Source organism: Periplaneta americana, chromosome 2 (assembly GCF_040183065.1).
Source record: "Periplaneta americana isolate PAMFEO1 chromosome 2, P.americana_PAMFEO1_priV1, whole genome shotgun sequence".
In the NCBI taxonomy this organism is placed as follows: domain Eukaryota; kingdom Metazoa; phylum Arthropoda; class Insecta; order Blattodea; family Blattidae; genus Periplaneta; species Periplaneta americana.
This window is the reverse complement of record NC_091118.1, coordinates 144271924-144291177: the sequence shown is the minus strand read 5'-3', so window position 1 is coordinate 144291177 and position 19254 is coordinate 144271924. Positions and strand designations below refer to the sequence as shown.

General features: G+C 36.7%; 1 protein-coding gene across 1 annotated transcript in view; it reads left to right on the top strand.

Annotated features, from left to right (window-relative positions):
• LOC138695305 (protein cortex-like) overlaps positions 1-18057 on the top strand; it is a 41641-nt gene extending 23584 nt beyond the window's left edge. The window contains exons 5-9 of the mRNA XM_069819732.1: positions 1204-1325; positions 5381-5600; positions 7910-8120; positions 12421-12558; positions 17169-18057. Coding sequence (XP_069675833.1) covers positions 1204-1325; positions 5381-5600; positions 7910-8120; positions 12421-12558; positions 17169-17416 — 939 coding nt within the window. The 3' untranslated portion in view covers positions 17417-18057. The remainder of the gene's footprint in view (positions 1-1203; positions 1326-5380; positions 5601-7909; positions 8121-12420; positions 12559-17168) is intronic.
• The last annotated feature ends 1197 nt before the right edge of the window (positions 18058-19254 follow it).

Below are 19254 nucleotides of genomic sequence, written 5' to 3'. Positions count from 1 at the left end.
TGTGTGTGTGTGTGTGTGTGTGTGTGTGTGTGTGTGTGTGTGTGTGTGTGTGTGTGTGTGTGTGTGTGTGTGTGTGTGTGTGTGTGTGTGTGTGTGTGTGTGTGTGTGTGTGTGTGTGTGTGTGTGTGTGTGTGTGTGTGTGTGTGTGTGTGTGTGTGTGTGTGTGTGTGTGTGTGTGTGTGTGTGTGTGTGTGTGTGTGTGTGTGTGTGTGTGTGTGTGTGTGTGTGTGTGTGTGTGTGTGTGTGTGTGTGTGTGTGTGTGTGTGTGTGTGTGTGTGTGTGTGTGTGTGTGTGTGTGTGTGTGTGTGTGTGTGTGTGTGTGTGTGTGTGTGTGTGTGTGTGTGTGTGTGTGTGTGTGTGTGTGTGTGTGTGTGTGTGTGTGTGTGTGTGTGTGTGTGTGTGTGTGTGTGTGTGTGTGTGTGTGTGTGTGTGTGTGTGTGTGTGTGTGTGTGTGTGTGTGTGTGTGTTTTTTTTACACTGCAAGTGGGCAAGGACCCGGTAGCAGTGGTATACACAATATATTACACAATAAAATTACAATACAATAAATAATACAATTATATACACAATACAATAAGAATACACAATACAATTTAACACAATAGACATCTATGACGTAGTGCAAAGGGCATCCACTAGAAGGAAACCAAGAGGTGGAACTTAAACTGAGAGGATCCGATCCGACACCGGGATGGGAATCCGGTGTGGCTTAGTGGATAAACCATCAGCACGTAGAGCTGAAAACCCGGGTTCATATCCCGGTGCCGGAAAGAATTTTTCTCCGTTCCACTACTCTTTCATCGCTGGATAGATGAATTCTTCACTCGGTAATAAATCTTAGACTCCTGTCTCAAAATAAGGCTCATGCGTCAAACGTGGCTCGGCTTACGTAACTGGCGCCTCCGTAATCCGTATAATAGCGAGCCCAAGCAAAATAAATGCACTGTAGCCATGCACTATATTGTTAATATAATTTTACTTTAATTATTTAATGAAACTGACAACCATTTTTAGTGAAGTATGTAGTGGTCTTAATATTTTTAGCGTCTCATCCAAACGGCGATTTTCATGGTTATATTTGGCCTCAACTCCCCCATACATTCAGAGCCGTTGAAGTGTTGGTACTTACTAGTAACTTTTAGTCAGGTACGAGTATGGTTACTTGTAATGTATTTATTAATTTTTTTGAAAATTCTTTTGCAGATATGGAATGTTAAAAAATGGAAACGACTGCAAGAAACTGTGTGTGATTGTTTTGCAAATGAGATTTCTCCCTGCATTATTAATGCCTTGGCTTGGCATCCTAACAACACAGAATATGTGAGGTAAGGAAAGAGTTGTTGTACGATATGCACACGAATGTACGAGCACATTTAGAGAAGATTAACAAAATAGAAATTATCTATTTCTGAGTGTTAACTTCTTTGTTTGGGAATACTTCTGTATGTGTATTTGTAGATAGATTTTAACCAAACTTTCTGCACATTTAATTCATTTACGGCATTGATACGCTGTTAAGTTTCGTTCTCCAATTATTATTGTATACTAGCCGTACCCGTGCGCTCCGCTGCACCTGTTAGAAATAAATATAAAGTAATTGCATAATTAAAATAGGACGTTTGATCCAGGGAACAACTATTACAACAGCTGAAGATAATCTGCTTCGCTCATTACCCAATTTTTTTTTGCATTGCATTTATTGCATATATATTTTATGTATTTTAACACGATTCAATTGAGCATAGTTAAAATTTGAATTATAAAATAATGGATTGCTAAGCTAACGTACTATTACTGCATACTAAATCAATACACTCTCGTTGTTCATTAATTCTCTGAGATTAAAATGAGTGTACATAAATATTATTTTAAGAAATAAAGAAAACGAATGTACAAAATAGCCTATCAAATTTTCTGTGCATAAGAAGCTATTTTAATCTTACCTGTCCTCGATTTACTCAGACGTTACTGTAATAACATTATAGCATTATGTCCATCTAGAGAAACTACACTTCCCAATGGTGAAATAATAATTAATTATACAAATCGGTTAATTTAGCTTCTGATATTACTTCATACAAACACAGAAACATTCACTGTAGGCTATGTTTAATAGCTTTCGATTGTTGATGTCTAAGGCCCCTGTTTCGATTATTGTTGTCCAAGGCCCCTTATAGACGAAGTCATTTGTTCTTAATTCATTGCACCGTCTTAGATGGCGTTATTTTAATTTTAAAACTCATTTATCTCATTAAATATCAGTCCTATCAAAATTTTGTAAAGAATAAAACTTATCGAAAATCATTTTTGAAGAAACTTTTGTTATGTAACATTTTTCATAAAAATCAATAATAAGCGAGATATTTCGATTTATTTAATTCAGGCCCCCTTATAACCCCCCTTTTAAATAAAGTATTTTTAATGCCATATAGCCTAAAATCTAAGTTACAACGAACTTAATTCATATTCCAATTTTCATATAAATCGGTTCAGCCATTATCGCGTGAAAAGGTAACAAACATACAGACAGACATACAAACAAAATTTCAAAAATGCGATTTTCGGTTTCAGGGTGGTTAATTATATATGTTAGGACCAATTATTTTCGGAAAATCGAAAATTACCAGAAAAATTTCGACTACAGATTTATTATTAGTATAGATAAAGATTGGAAATAGCTTAACAGCTGCAACAAATAGACGTACCATTGCTGTACCTATATGCATAACTTTATTTATAGACTATCTTTTATTATACTATTCATTCATTCATTCATTCATTCATTCGTAGTTTTCTGTCCAAGAATGGGTTCTTCACTGCAAACTCGTCATTCTCCTATCTTCCCTCTTTTCCGCCTTCCTCGTCGTCTCCGCATACGATCCATAATATATCTTAATGTTGCCCATCATCTGATATGTTCTTCTGCCCCGAACGTTTTCTTCCAGTGTAAACTTCAGTAGGCAGTTTCTTCTTAATCATTGACGCAGCCATCCACACCTGTAGAGTAACTGTTAGCGCGTCTGGCCGCGAAACCAGGTGGTCCGGGTTCGATTCCCGGTCGAGGAAGTTACCTTGTTGAGGTTTTTGCGGGGGTTTCCCTCAACCCAATATGAGCAAATGCTGGGTAACTTTCGGTGCTGCACCCTGGACTCATTTTCACCGGCATTATCACCTTCATCTCATCCAGACGCTAAGTAACCTAAAATGTTAATAAAGCGTTGTAAAAAACCTACTAAAAATTGACGCAGCCAATTTATTTTTCTTTTTCTAATAAACTCGAGAATTATTCTTTCTTCACTAACTTTTCCTAGCACAGTTTCATTTCTTATTCTGTCTGTCCATTTGACACGCTCCATTCTTTTCCATACTCACATTTCAAATTCTTCTACTCGTTTATGTCCATGCTTTTTGCCCCATGCAGTGCCACACTTCACACAAAGCAGTTCACTACTCTCTTCCTTTGTTTTTTCCCAGAGATCCGCGAAGGATGCTCCTTTATTTCTATTAAAAGCTTTCTCTGTCATTGCTATCCACCTTTGAGTTCCTGCTCATGCTGCTACAGCCCAATTTGAGCCTTGGCCTCCTCAATGCGTCTCTTCCAATATTCTCTATCTCTGGCCTTCGTTTTCCATGCCCTTATCCCTATAATATTCACGGCGTCCTTTCTGACTTCATCCTCCCATCTTTTCCTGGGCTTTCCAACTATTCTTTTCCCATACATTTGTTGGGTGAAGGACCTTCTTGCTATCCACTTCTCATCCATTCTCACTACATGTCCTGCCCACTGTAATCTTCTATATTTAATAAATCTGGATACTTCCGTATCTTTATATAACTGATATAACTCAGAATTATATCTTATTCTCCATCCTTTCTCATCTTGGACTGGGCCAAAAATCCGTCGCTCATGTTACTACTTACAGTAAATCCCAAATACAGAGCGTTCGAGCCAAGATTTCCCCCGCTAACATGAAAACTGGTTGGCGGGCGGGAGTGATGTGAGTCCCAGCGTTATGTTTCGCTAGTTACGGCAGATTCCCACGGCTCTTAAGTCAATATTCTGTGCGTATCTGTTGCGCGCGTTTGTGTTGTGCTGTACAGTATAGATCAACGCATTTTTACATGCAAGACTTTCGTGAAATATGCGTGGAGAACGTGTTTCAGTAGGCTAAATTCAGATGTCGTTTTCCCGATTGTCGTGTGCCAAATAAGAAAACAATATAGGCCTACAGACTCGTAAAGAAATTTAATGAGACAGGCTCGGTTCAAAATAAGAAACGTAGAGTGAATAAACGGGCCTTAACTAAGGAAACAGATGAAATAAATTTTCGATTAGAACGAAGCCTTTACAAATCTTTACATAGATTAGCCCAGGAATAGGAGTGTTAAAAATCTCAGTTCAACGCCACTAAATTGTTGAAGTTAAAACCGTACAAAACCCGTGTAGTGCATCACATAAGTGAAAATGAACTACGGAAAGAATCCGGGAATGTGCTGAAGCGATGTTAAGCATGCTTGAATGCCGAAGGTCACCATTTTCAGCAATTACTACAATAAGGTAAGCCTTTTATTTCAGTAATATGAATTTTATTCTGCCGCAAATTACGGTGACCGTTCGGCGAGAGACTAGCGACCTGTATAGCAAGCGGAGGCCGAGCAACCACCGGTAATGAGTGAACGTCTTGACTCGAACGCTCTGTATATGAAGATCTTCGCTCGTTCCATTTCGTACGTTTACCGGTGTCTCGCACACAAGCGAGACTTTTGATAGGCCTCCATTTGATATACTCAAGAAGCATGAAATCAGGGTAGCGGGCTGGCCATGCAATAGGACCTCATCTTTGATCCAACGCCTAGGATATGTGAAGTTAGAAAGTTTCGTACAACAAAGAAAGCGAGCTGGTGTTCCGTCCTGTTGCATCCACATGTGCGGATGCACTATAAGAGGCACATTTTCTAACAGGTCTGGAGTAATTTGTTGCAAAAAGTTGTAAATCTCACCATTCAAATTTTGTGGCATGAGGTAAGGCGCAAAGTATAATTACATCTGCACTATAAATCGTACATTACGGGCTTGTACTGACTGAATAGCCTATTACTTTGGAGAACAATGTTCCTATTCGGAAGGTATTATATTTCAGTATCCCTATAAGCTCCTTCAGTTTGAGCACAACCTCTTGAATCATCCCCTATTGGTACTTAAGAAAATCGTCATTTACAGAAGATATAGAAATTATACTGTAAGTACACGAGTTGTTCACTATAAGAGACGAGAAACTCTTCACTTTTCACTACACGTCTTTGAGATCTTGTAAGTGGTTCACCCAAATAAAAGTAATGTTGCAACCTAGCAGTAAACTGCTTTTGTTTCATATTGCAGTGCGTGTTCGAAAGGAAATTTGACATTATTTTCTTTACCATTCACTCGTAAGGACAGTATCCTAGTTTCCCGTGCTCATGACGGACAGATATTTATACTACGGAACTCTCCTGATGGCCGCTTTCTTGCATCTTCCGGTGAAGACGAAGTCGTAAGACTTTGGTGTTGGCCAGATTTGACACCAGGAATGGAAATTTTGAGTCCGGGTGACCCAATTAGAGTAAGTAAAAACATTCACAATTATTTATAATACAGCCTACTGATAACACTTGTCTTCGTGTTCAGTTTTCTTTTTATCTTCTATAACATTCTCTGAATTTCGTTTGTTCCAAATCTTCCTAGTGTCTGTGCCTATTTCTGACGTGTCTGTGTGTATGTGTGTATGTGTGTGTGTGTGTGTGTGTGTTTGTGAACACTATGTTTTCAGTTAGTGTTTTCACACACTCTTGTGAATATTTTGTGTCCGTGTTTTCACTCTCCCTTGTGAATATCTTGTGTCCGTGTTTTCACTCTTCCTTGTGAACATCTTGCGTTCGTGTTTTCACTCTCCCTTCTGAACAACTTGTGTTCGTGTTTTAGCTCAGATTTATGAATATCTGTTTTGAGTCTTTCTTTTTCACTCTTTCTCTTTCTCAATAATGCCTGTCTTGTACCCGTGTTTTCACCCTGTTATGAATTTTTTGTGCCCGTGTTTGCACTATGACTTGTGAATGTCTGACCTATGTCGTTGTTTTCACTTTGTTTTATGAATTTTTTGCCCGCGCTTTCACTCAGTCATGAATGTCCGCGTTCTCACTGTCTTATGAGTGTTTTGTTTCCGTGTTTTTACACTCTTATGAATGTATTACGTCCGTGTTTTCATTTTTATTATTAATTGTTTTGTCTGTGTTTTTACTCTTATGAATGTTCTGTGTCCGTGTTTTCTGACTTGTGAATGTCTGTTTTATGTCCAGGTTTTCATTCTGTCTTCGATAGGCCGTCTTCATCTGAAGTAACAATGAAAAACCGTAGATAACATGTTTACTGTGCACTATAGAGATGGACGATAGTCATTTACGACAGTACTCTCGACTGTTGTTCCTATTATCGATAGTCCTATCGATAGTCATTACAATTTTTTTTTTGTTAATTGGTTATCAAATGAATATATATCTGAATTTATGTCTAAACGAGCACTGAACTATTAATTTAATAATAATACTGTATATACTGAATTGAATCTGAATTACATACCAATAACACACAATATTGTTATCTGTCCTTAAAGTCCCAACATCAGCCATCTGTTTTTTAACATGTGACCGTTGCCCCAAGTTTCCCATTAAAATAAGCATTTCCACTTTGTTGGGATGAAGACGTTTCGCCTTTCATTGATTAAGTTTTCAGTTTTGAATAACAGTCATTTCGAGGGAACTGAAGTTTCCAGTTAATACAGATACTTTCTCACCAAATTACTTAGTTGTTTGTGAATTGTGTATGATGAAAGGAACGGGTAAGTGGAAACATAATACTGGATTTTCTTACTTAAGTATAACAAATAATGAATGCGTGCCTGAAAAATTTGCGTAGGCCTAATAGTTAAATAGGGATTTAATTTAAAAATTGTACTTGATAGTAAGGTTGAGTTTATAAATTATAATTGAGGGTAACTATCTTCCATAATTTTGTAGATTAATGGAGGTCATGAAAACTGGTTCCAGTCAATCAGAAAGAGATAATCCAATGTCTCCACTATCATATAACAGGGACTATATCCTTCCCGGGCCTATTCTGCCATCAGTGCGAGATATAATAGAATGCTTTTATTCTACCTATGATTACAAAATGAAAAATCATGCGAGTCTTTCGTTCAATAGAATTTGGAATCATAAACTGGGATGAGTTCTGAACAAACTGTGAATGAATCGTTACAAATGATTCGTAATGTCTGATTGAATCGCTGAAAAATTCTGTTGCCAAGCTCCAGTTTGAAACCCTTACAATATTATGAATGATCTTCCCATTTTTCGATACTATCGATAGTGTATCGCCTATCATTACAGTACACGTACAGACCGATTATTTAGTTCTGACAGCTCACGACGCGAAAGAGAGGAAGTAATAATAGTGGAGAGAGTTCCGGAGTAGAGATAAGAGCGAGCAATAAGTAAAGAAATGCAGTACAGCTTAACTGTACTGGAAACACACCGCTCCACCGTACGCGTGACATCTGATCGCTCTGAATGCAAGCGATTAGCTAACCCAAACACCCCTTGGCGTAACTTAATAGACTCGCCTGACCCAGGCGCACATTGTCGGCGACTGTCAGGACTAAATAATCGTGCTGTAGTTGATATTAAGTCCTACGTATCTCATTTGTCTCTTGTAAATATTTTTCACGAAATAGAATTCTAATAGTTTTGTTGAATTATCCTGTATGTGTATTTTATACATTTATGTATATGTGTATATAGGTTGTATTGTTTTGATTCAGTCTATAGATTTTACTTGAAAATATCTGCGTTATATTAAAATTGAAATGCATTCCAGGCAATGGCATGGCACCCATGGCAGTCGTCATATTTAGTAATTGGAGGGAGCATGAGTGGAGATATCAGTCTGTGGAATGTTAATAAACAGGAGGAAGAAGCTTACAAGAATTTAGGCCCTTCAGCTTCTATATGCACTTTGGAATGGAGTTCACTTACTGGAGAATTAGTAGCAGGCATATGGATTCGAAGTAATAGGCCTACTAGTGCTGGTAATAGTCACGTTTCATTAACTTCTTGTGATACTAAGAGATCAAACTTTTCCTTGGTTAAGGCTGGTTCACAATAAACAGGGAACGGAAACGACAGAGAGAACGAGAACGGAAATAATGTTAAAATAAATGTATTTAAATGTGAGCATTCACAATTAACTATTGAGAACGAGAACGGAAATAATGTTAAAATAAATGTATTTAAATGTGAGGATTCACAATTAACTATTGTGAATGCTCACATTTAAATACATTTATTTTAACATTATTTCCGTTCTCGTTCTAGTTATCGTTTCCGTTCCCGGTTTGTGAATCAGCCTTTACTGTTACCTAATTAATATTGTTGAACCAAGTATTGAAGTTTTATAACCTAATTCTTCAGCAATTAATCGCTTTAAAATGCTATTTTGTCATCGCCGTCGAAATTAATGATGATGGTGACGAAAGAGGTGACGAATATACATCAGAAACAACGCTACGATTTCTTTGACAAGTTATCTGCTACTTTACGTAAATTTTGTAATGTAGCCTGTCTGCATTGTAGTCCTCTTTGTGCTTACGGTAGAAGACAGGATAATATTTTGACCAGTGCTTTTTATTCGATTTTGATAATATCACAGTCTACTATATACAGTCACGAAGCTTGAGTTTTGAGGGTGCTAGAAACAATAGACTTGACGGTACTATTTTGCATTGCCTGTAATGAGGCGATATTAGCGATCCTAGTGGCGAGCAACTATCTAATGTTTGTATATTTACTACGTATTCATTCATTAATTCATTCATTCATTCATTCATTCATTCATTCATTCATTCATTCATTCATTCATTCATTCATTCATTCATTCATTCATTCATTCCATAGAACTTACATGAGCAATGAAGCTTTAAGCTGTGGAACAAGTCAAAATTTTACAATATTACAATTACAATTTTTACAAATTTTTATAGTTTTACAATTTAGTAATTTTCTAAAATTTTTACAATTTTGTGCAATTTTTACAATATTTTGGCGAGATGTAGTGAGATGAGGTGAGGTCCGAGGATTCGCCAAAATATTACCCGGCATTTGCATTTTGGTTGGGGAAAACCTCGGAAAAACCCAACCAGGTAATCAAATCAAAGGGGGGTAATCTAATCAAAGGGGGTTGATGCCAAGGACTCGCCATAAACCATCCGGCTTCAGTCCCACGGCTGTGGAGCTTCGCGACTGTATATACTGGACTGTGATAATATCTCTGCGTTGTTCAAGTAAATGAATATCATTATTAGTATTGCTATTGTTATTATTACTGTTATTCTTATTGTTATTGATATTAGTTTAAGAAATTGCTGCGGCTGCTATTTTTTTTTTTTTTACAAAATATCTAATTCAGTGATCAACAACTTGATGCCCTGTGACGTCACCTCAGCTTGCCCTGCCGCCCGCTGCACTCTTGTTTCGCTTTAGGGGGCAGAGCTATGACGAAAAGACTGTCGGAGGTTTGCAGTGGCAGTTCCTTTTTATAATAATTCTTTCTCATATTGATCAAATTGAACTTACAGACGTGGACAAATTATTAGCAAAATTGAAGATTTTTATTATATATTTTTACAAAATATGATTCTTCAATTTAGACTACAGTTGACATTTTTGCGTATTTCCAAATTATTAGCAAAATTTAAGATTTGTATTGTATATTTTTAGAAAATTTAACTCTTCAATTTGGACTACATTTGATATTTTTGCATATTTACAAATTATAAGCAAAACTGAAGGTTTTTATTATATATTTTTACAAAATTCGATTCTTCAATTTGGAATACAGTTGACATTTTGGATATTTCCAAATTATTAGCAAAACTAAAGATTTTTATTTTATAGTTTTACAAAATTTGACTCTTCAATTTAGACTCCAGTTGACATTTTTGCTAATTTACAAATTATTAAGAAAATTGTAGATTTTTATTTTATTATATATTTTTACAAAATTTAACTCTCCAATTTAAACTACAGTTGACATTTTTGCATATTTCTGTCTATTGTAATGATAGAAATATGCAAAATTGTCAACTGTAATCTAAATTGAAAAATCAAATTTTGTAAACAGAATTATCATAAAAATCGCCAATTTTGTTAATAATTTGTCCACGTCTGTACAGTAATGTGAATGCCTAATACTGGTATTTTCGTGTATGATACAAATTAATTGATAGGTTGAGATGAGATGAAAGCTAACTAAATACTGAATTTCAGATTTCTACTTTTCCCTTTAATTTTGTTGTGTTATAAAATATAGTATAACAAAACTTTAGTTAGTAATGCATTTATACATGTGTGCTTCGTTGCAAAATATGTAACAGAATAAGTTTCAAACATGACACTTGAAAGCCCATCCCTCTACCGATATTATTGAACTCTGTTATAGTGAATTGAAGAGTTCAGAACCATAGTGGGCCAAGCGCCATTTACTAAAACCATAGAAAACAAGGGTTAAAATGAAGTTACTACCATAATTCAATGGAAACATATATCAAGTAACATAAAGTATACACATTAAAACTAAATAATATGTTAATCTTCATTAAACTATGGTATTCAAGTAACTTTAACCCTTGCTTTCTCCGTTTTTAATAAATGGCGCTTGGCTCACTATGGCTCTGAACCCTTCAATTCTACTCCGTCTTTCATTAAATTATATTAACGCAGTAAGTTACTTGAAATGAAACAGACTTTAATTAATTAAGCATTAATGAAAATATTTACTGATCTTCTGTAATGATATTTTACGGATTGTTTTCTCCTTTCTTGCATACTAATCGCACAATATTATACACTATGAGCTGGACAGTTCATGAACTAGGGAAACTTTGTAGATTGTAGTCAGATGAATTACATCTGTGACGAAATTTACTTATTTTCATAACTGCAATTGAATCCCCACCGCTACAGTATCTACCGATGGCTCGCTGCACTGCCCACGATGTCCGCATAGTCAATGATTGCCCTGACGTCATTCCGTTTCGTAATGACGGACGCTGATCTAATTGATTTATCTTTGTAAGTTATGTCTTGGACATTTCATGTTGCGTATTTTAGTATATTTTCGGTCTTCAATATTTTATTTACATTCCGTAACATGCGAGGGTCGTCATTGTTTACATCAGTCCGGCGATTTCGATTTTGAGGCTTGAAAGCATGTAAAAATCCTCTCAGCGAGATTGCTGGTCAACATAGAAAGTCTAGAGTAAAAATTATCAACAGCATATCTAACTGATACAGAAACAACTTAATGTCTATTAAAGTAAACAAAGGTCTCTCAATTTGGAAACAGAATGGGGGAACCATACACAAACAGTGAAATGATCTATATGATCTTGATTTACGATGAAATAAGAAATAATTCTGCCGCTGCTGCTGCTCGCATCTACGCTGAACGTTTTCCTACCCAACGACACCCAACTCCAAAAACATTTGCAGTAGTGGAACGTCGCCTGAGGGAAACCGGTCGCTTTGCACCTGTGATGAACAATGCCGGTAGACCGCGAAGTCGCAGAACTGCTGCTGCTGAAGAAAACATTCTGCGTTCCGTACAAAACAATACCGACTGTTAGTTCCGATTTTATCCACGGGTAATTGGTAGACTAGTTTTGAAATAACTCAATGTTGCCATATCTTGATAACAATCGCCTATACGTTTATATGACAAAATGTGTTTTGATGTATATGACACTCTCCACTACTTTATGGTATATAATTACGACTCACCCTGTATAAATAAAATAAAATAGGAATTAAAAGTAAAATTAAAGCTACAATGAAATTACATAATATTAACATGGAGAAGAATAATATAGTACGTGAATCAAGTAGGACAATTTATGAAAAACTTGTATTCCGAAATCATAGAACACAAATATAATATAGACTGATTAATTCATACACATAGGCTACAAATTTATTTAATCAAATTGAAGATATTAAACACATTTTTAATTTTCTTGTTATATTTTAGTGGGTTAGTCTACATTTTAGAAGTTCTGGGTGCAATTTAACTACAGAATTACACAACCGAGGACCAAAATTAATGCTATACTTTAGACCAGCAGATGTGAAACATTTAAATTCTATTAATATTGAATTATTATTTCCTCTTGTCATGATTGTGTGCCTGTAATATAAACTTATTACGATTGTTGTGATAAAATTTTAACAGAATATATTTATAAATTTGTTCAATGTTAAATGCATTAAAATCACAATAAATTAATTTAGTTGCACTAATGGAATAGAAGATTTTGTTTTATATCTGTGTTTCAGCTTCACACAATGATTCAGAAGTGCATGGACTGTCTGTGATTTTGGTGTTGGAATCCCTGGTCAAAGTTGTAGACAGGATAGAATTCCAAGGTGGCGCTTTGTACCATTTGGTGTGGAGTAAAGACGGCAAGGAATTTGGTAAGAAATTCTTATAGAATTTGAGAACGATATTTTGTTGCATAAAGTTTGCCTTTACGGAAGAGTTGTTTTCTAGCTCCTGTTACAGATAAAAATTGAGATTCTGATGAGAATTTTCATGTGTGTCCTTTCCAGAAGGGCCCGCAGATTTTCTTCTCAGTAAAGATAAAAAGTATTTCCTCGATACCTAAATTCATATTTAAGAATAACCTCCTATATTATGTGTACGTCGATATGTTGCAATGAGCCCAACGCACATAGAAAAGGTACATTGTACAGTTTATAGTCGCGAAACAAAGTTTAAAAAAATCTGTATAATATATTAAAAAGTAAACAAAACTGATTTCCCAATAAGAGCAGTTGCCCCCACTGGTCTTTCTCCCGATGGACACTTCTGATAAATTACAGACGTTACTTCATATGTGCAGTATTTATAAATTAGTTTCACAATACCGCTTACAATAAATCAAAATATTATTAATATTAAACTACCAAGTGAATTAAATCTGCTCTTATGGTTACTGAGTAAACATACATTTAGAGTAAACAATACAACAGTTAGGACTGTGACAAGGTTACAGTGAGTTCGATGAATAAATTGCTAGGAGACCGAGGACTGTGACAATATTAGAATGCAGTAAATGAGGGGATAGCTATGTGACAGGAGGCCAAGAACTGTGACAAGGTCAGAGGGATTGATGAGGAGATAGGTATTTGGCAAGAGGCTTAGACCTCCACAATCTTAGGACTGTGCCAAGATTGAAGTGAATTAGAAGAGGAGATAGCTAAATGACAGAAGGCCGAGGACTGTGCCGAGGTTAGTGGATCAGGAGAGGAGATAGCTAAATAACAGAAGTCCGAGGACTGTGCCAAGGTTAGAGTGGATTAGAAGAGGAGATAGCTAAATGACAGGAGGCCGAGGACTGTGCCAAGGTTAGGATGGATTAGAAGAGGAGATAGCTAAATGACAGGAGGCCTAGGACTGTGCCAAGGTTAGAGTGGATTAGAAGAGAAGATAGCTAAATGACAGAAGGCCGAGGACTGTGCCAAGGTTAGAGTGGATTAGAAGAGGAGATAGCTAAATGACAGGAGGCCGAGGACTGTGTCAAGGTTAGAGTGGATTAGAAGAGGAGATAGCTAAATGACAGGAGGCCGAGGACTGTGTCAAGGTTAGAGTGGATTAGAAGAGGAGATAGCTAAATGACAGAAGGCCGAGGACTGTGCCGAGGTTAGTGGATCAGGAGAGGAGATAGCTAAATAACAGAAGTCCGAGGACTGTGCCAAGGTTACAGTGGATTAGAAGAGGAGATAGCTAAATAACAGAAGTCCGAGGACTGTGCCAAGGTTAGGGTGGATTAGAAGAGGAGATAGCTGAATGACAGGAGGCCGAGGACTGTGCCAAGGTTAGAGTGGATTAGAAGAGGAGATAGCTGAATGACAGGATGCCGAGGACTGTGCCAAGGTTAGAGTGGATTAGAAGAGGAGATAGCTGAATGACAGGAGGCCGAGGACTGTGCCAAGGTTAGAGTGGATTAGAAGAGGAGATAGCTGAATGACAGGAGGCCGAGGACTGTGCCAAGGTTAGAGTGGATTAGAAGAGGAGATAGCTGAATGACAGGAGGCCGAGGACTGTGCCAAGGTTAGAGTGGATTAGAAGAGGAGATAGCTGAATGACAGGAGGCCGAGGACTGTGCCAAGGTTAGAGTGGATTAGAAGAGGAGATAGCTGAATGACAGGAGGCCGAGGACTGTGCCAAGGTTAGAGTGGATTAGAAGAGGAGATAGCTGAATGACAGGAGGCCGAGGACTGTGCCAAGGTTAGAGTGGATTAGAAGAGGAGATAGCTGAATGACAGGAGGCCGAGGACTGTGCCAAGGTTAGAGTGGATTAGAAGAGGAGATAGCTGAATGACAGGAGGCCGAGGACTGTGTCAAGGTTAGAGTGGATTAGAAGAGGAGATAGCTGAATGACAGGAGGCCGAGGACTGTGCCAAGGTTAGAGTGGATTAGAAGAGGAGATAGCTGAATGACAGGAGGCCGAGGACTGTGCCAAGGTTAGAGTGGATTAGAAGAGGAGATAGCTGAATGACAGAAGGCCGAGGACTGCGACAGGGTTATAGTGGATTAAGTGAGGGGCTAGTTAAATAAAATGAGGCAAAGGACTGTAACAGGGGACCGAGGACTTCGACAATGTTAGCCTTGGTTATATTAGATACCCGAGTGACGGGAGGTCGAGGATTGTGACAAGATTAAAGTGGGTTAAATGAGGGGATAGCTAAGTTGCAGAAGGTCGAGAACTGTGACGAGGTTTGAGAGTTAAATGTGGGGCTAGAAATGCGACAGGAAGCGAAGGAATGTGACAAGGTTAGAGTGAGTTAGATGAGGAGAGAGCTAATTGGAAGGAGGCCAAGGGCTGTAATAAGGTTGTGTGAGTTAGAGGAAGGATAGCCGAGGACTGTGACAAGATTGTCATTTTGCTATTCCCTCATCTAACTCTCACTAATCTCGTCACAATGTGTACCGATTATTATTATTTATGTTAGGAGTATTATCAGAAAATTAGTTTGACAGGAAATTTATATTCGGTATGCTGCATGTTGATGGTTTGCGCGTTCGTCAAAACTCAAAGCATTGCGACAATCAAGACTTGAAAATGATGCGCGTAGAGAACTTGTGAAAGTTATGAGTTTCCTGTGTTTGTATTCATATTTGCTTGTCACGTCTGAAATAACTTAGTTTTGGTATTCTATTGCACTAACAGATGTATGTACTATCATTCGTGTGTTTTAAGAGTTGACCCGTAAAGTTCAATGTTGAACATAGCAGATCCAGTTTTATTATTATTATTATTATTATTATTATTATTATTATTATTATTATTATTATTATTATTATATTTTATTTTATTTTTTAAGTGAGCAAAAATTGATATTGGTAGTACTGTACCTCATATGTCTTACAATTTGCAGATGATCAACTGCTGATGACAGTAAATTATAATGGTCAGGAATATTTGACTAGAAAATGGAGTCAAGATTCCAGAATATGCTAAATTGGTTTTCAGTGTAATTGAAGCAAAACTAAATATTTGGCAATTAACGAGAAAAATGAGGATTTAATATTAAATTATGGATTAGGAAATATTTGGATGCGAAGAATGTGTAGGTATATTTTGGAGTAAATATTAGACAATGAAGGCATTCGTGTAGCTGAAATAATAGACAGGATAATAAAGGGAAGACTATAATTATAAACTATAGACCACATATCATATGTTTAGTGTATAATCTATTGTATATGTAATACTCTTTTTTTCGTGCTAAATAATAATCTACAGGTATAGGGAATATCTTTTAACTGTCCCGGAGAGTTTTCGCTTCCCGCTCTCAGACCAGAGTCCGTGGATGTCACGGACTCTGTCTCAGATGACCTTGTAACGCAGTTCCCGGTTGACGATCTCAGTTGGCTGCCATACGGGGTGGATGAATGAGTCCAATGCTCTTTAGTTTCTGAGCTGTGCTTAATTATTTGTGTGACGTTAGTGATTAGTATATGAAGTGTTAGTTCTAATGCCATTTTCATTACGTGAGCGTGTATATATTTATAATACAGAAAATCTTGTGCAAAAATGTGACGCAAGTTCCGACAGAAATTTCCAAACAGACCCGTACCTTGTGTGGAAACCATAAAAAAACCCCTAGCTAAAAAATTCAAAGAAACAGATTCAATAAATGATCGTAAAAGACTACAGAAGAGCTGAAGTGGAGTCAATCAGTGCTGCTGAACTTGTGAAAGTTGATAATAATTTTATAGGAAGGTGTCAGCAATGTGTAGCAGTCAACGGGGGACATTTTGAGCATAAAATATGAAGTAGGTAAGTACAAATAACTGTATATTGCTTGCCCGCCAGGCTAAAAGAGGGTGCATGCATAGCGGCAGGCAGTCAATCTGTGGCCGCTACTGGGAAATTCCAACTCTCCGGGACAGTTAAGATGTTCTCTGTATAATATTGACCTAGTTCAAAAGATCGAGGCAGTGCCTCATTTTCACTTTAAATTTTATGCGCGAAGCAGCCCACATTCTTGTGTTGCCAATCCCGTACGCTCCGTACCCTATTATCTACACATATAAATAAACCTAATGCCACCGACGTAGCTCAGGCGATAGTGCGTTTGCCTGCTGATCCGAAGTTGCGCTCGGGCGTGGCTTTTATTCCCGCTTGGGCTGATTACCTGGTTGGACTTTTTCCGAGGTTTTCCCCAACCGTAAGACGAATGTCGGGTAATGTATAGCGAATTCTCGGCCTCATTTCGTCAAATACCATCTCGCTATCATAAATTCCATCGACGCTAAATAACCCTACGCTATAATAATAATAATAATAATAATAATAATAATAATAATAATAATAATAATAATACAGCGTCGTTAAATAACAAAGTAAAAAAACCTAACCCAAAGTAATCTAATAGTTTAGCATGAGTGACTGAGTGTAAGAACGTCACACGTGAATGTTAGACGAATGATGGAGCTTAGTTAATAGAACATGAATAATCAAATTATTCAAACGCCGGAAATTGAAGTATAATTACTGATTTAATATTATACACAGCTGTAGCTGGTTCTGATGAGACGCTTAGAATCTACTATTTTCTTGGACCATCTTCAGCAAAAGAGGAAGATATTTCGAAACTTCTTAAGCCAATGGATCCTTTCAGTTTCATAATGAATAAAAGGAAGACTGAAGAGAGTGAATGTAATGCATCAAAGAAGATAAAGCACAGTGACAAAGTTAAGTGCCCATACATGAAAAATCAGTTTTACAATATACATAACACTTTTGGTTGTATTATTCGGTAGAAGTAGAAACATTTACAATAACGTTTTTATTCTTTGGATATGTTAAATTAATATGTAAAAATGTGAATATATAATATATTTTCTATCATTAAGTATTCAAATTTGAGCACATGTTCACACGTGCGTAATTATAATAATATGAATCATGTTTTAACATTAACTTTGCTGGGAACAGTGACTTGTTTTAAATTAATTTAATAAAACATGGCTCCTTACTTTGGGGTCAACTGAAATGTTTAAATTTGAGCCGAAGCGCTGTTAAAAATTGATTGAGATACTTTTTAATATCAATTGTTTTGAATTGTTGTGGTCTTGAAGTAACTATGTGGTAAGTAATGTCTTAATTCTATTTAAATTAATTATTTCTGGCAGATAGTGTTTGTTGACTGTTTAATGTAAAAACAAATATTTTATTAGTAGTTTTGTGCCAGAAATAATGCAGCATATTATGACAACTAGTCCACTCTTTGTTTTATATTACTCTTCATAAGCATGAATACCTAACTGAAATAAGGACAAGTATAATCTGTGAGAAATGAGATTATTGAATATCAATAGAAACAATTCCAAATTAATTTTATATTGATGTTAAAAATTTTGTGCAATAATAATGATGAAATACTAAAATAAAGCTTGTTTTATATCACATAAAACGTTGTTAAATAATTTGGTACTTCTGTGTCTTCTTATTTTTCCATATAAAAGTACTCATTATTTATTGGATCTACTGTTTCTCTTCCCTTTCACTGGCGCAATGAATTTGAGCCAGATACTCGAGATCAACTAACTGATGAAAATTAAATTGCAATTGGCTCTTGGTAAGTTCACTATATTTTCTGAAAATGTCTGATTGGCATCCAAGTCCCTGAATAGATGTATAATTTCAGTTTAAATGTGTGTAAATACAAAATATCATTGCGACTCCTAATTTTCTTTAATTACGAGTATGTTAGGAAAAGAAAACTGCAATCACAGCAGATATTCAAATAAAAAAAAAAATTCATCCAGAAAATTGTAATCTGGCAAGGTTCCCAAAATGCTGGCTGCGTTTCCACGTTGGATGGCTATTCCTATTTTTTTTTTTTTTTTTTTTTTTTTTTGCCGTAGATAATTGGTGCAGCGAGGGTCTCCAGTAACAGTCACCAAACTTCTACCAATTTCGGAAACCAGATCTTTTGCTTCTTTACACCATGAGCCTATTGTTTCGACAGCAAAGACAATGAAGATGTAATTGTCTACTAGATGTACGTATTTATGACGTTTAGCCTACTGCGTACGGCAGATTCTCCTGCAGAGCTTGCGATTTTAGAAGTTGGCAAGTGAGATGGAGCTAAGATATCCATGCATGTCTTATCACACATTAGCGATTTTTCTCTGCTTCATGGGACCAAGGTTAATCCATCAGGGAGCTTGGAATCCCTGTGCAAAGTTGTACTGAGTGTTCATTTCAAAGTGTGTCATGACGTCACTGTTGTTGGGTCACCGATTTGAAGCGAGTTTCAGCTGATATGTTAGAGAAGTTGTCTATTATTTAAGGCGTTCTTCAATCTGAACTTGAGAACGTGTACGGTATAACTTGAACGTCGTAACAACAGATGGCGGTCTGTACGGTCTGTGTGCTACCATAACCTCTTTCGAACTGTGTTTTGCGCCGGCAAGTCGTACGCAGGGTATTTATCATCGGTTGCGTACGGCAACATTCCACAACACAAATCAAATGCTCCGTGTCCATGTTGACCGTCGAAGTTAATGTCAACAAATACGTAAGTAATCGTCTTAACCCTCTCCCCATATCCCGACAGTACGTATTTCCAAACAGTTCACATTCCTGCCACTAC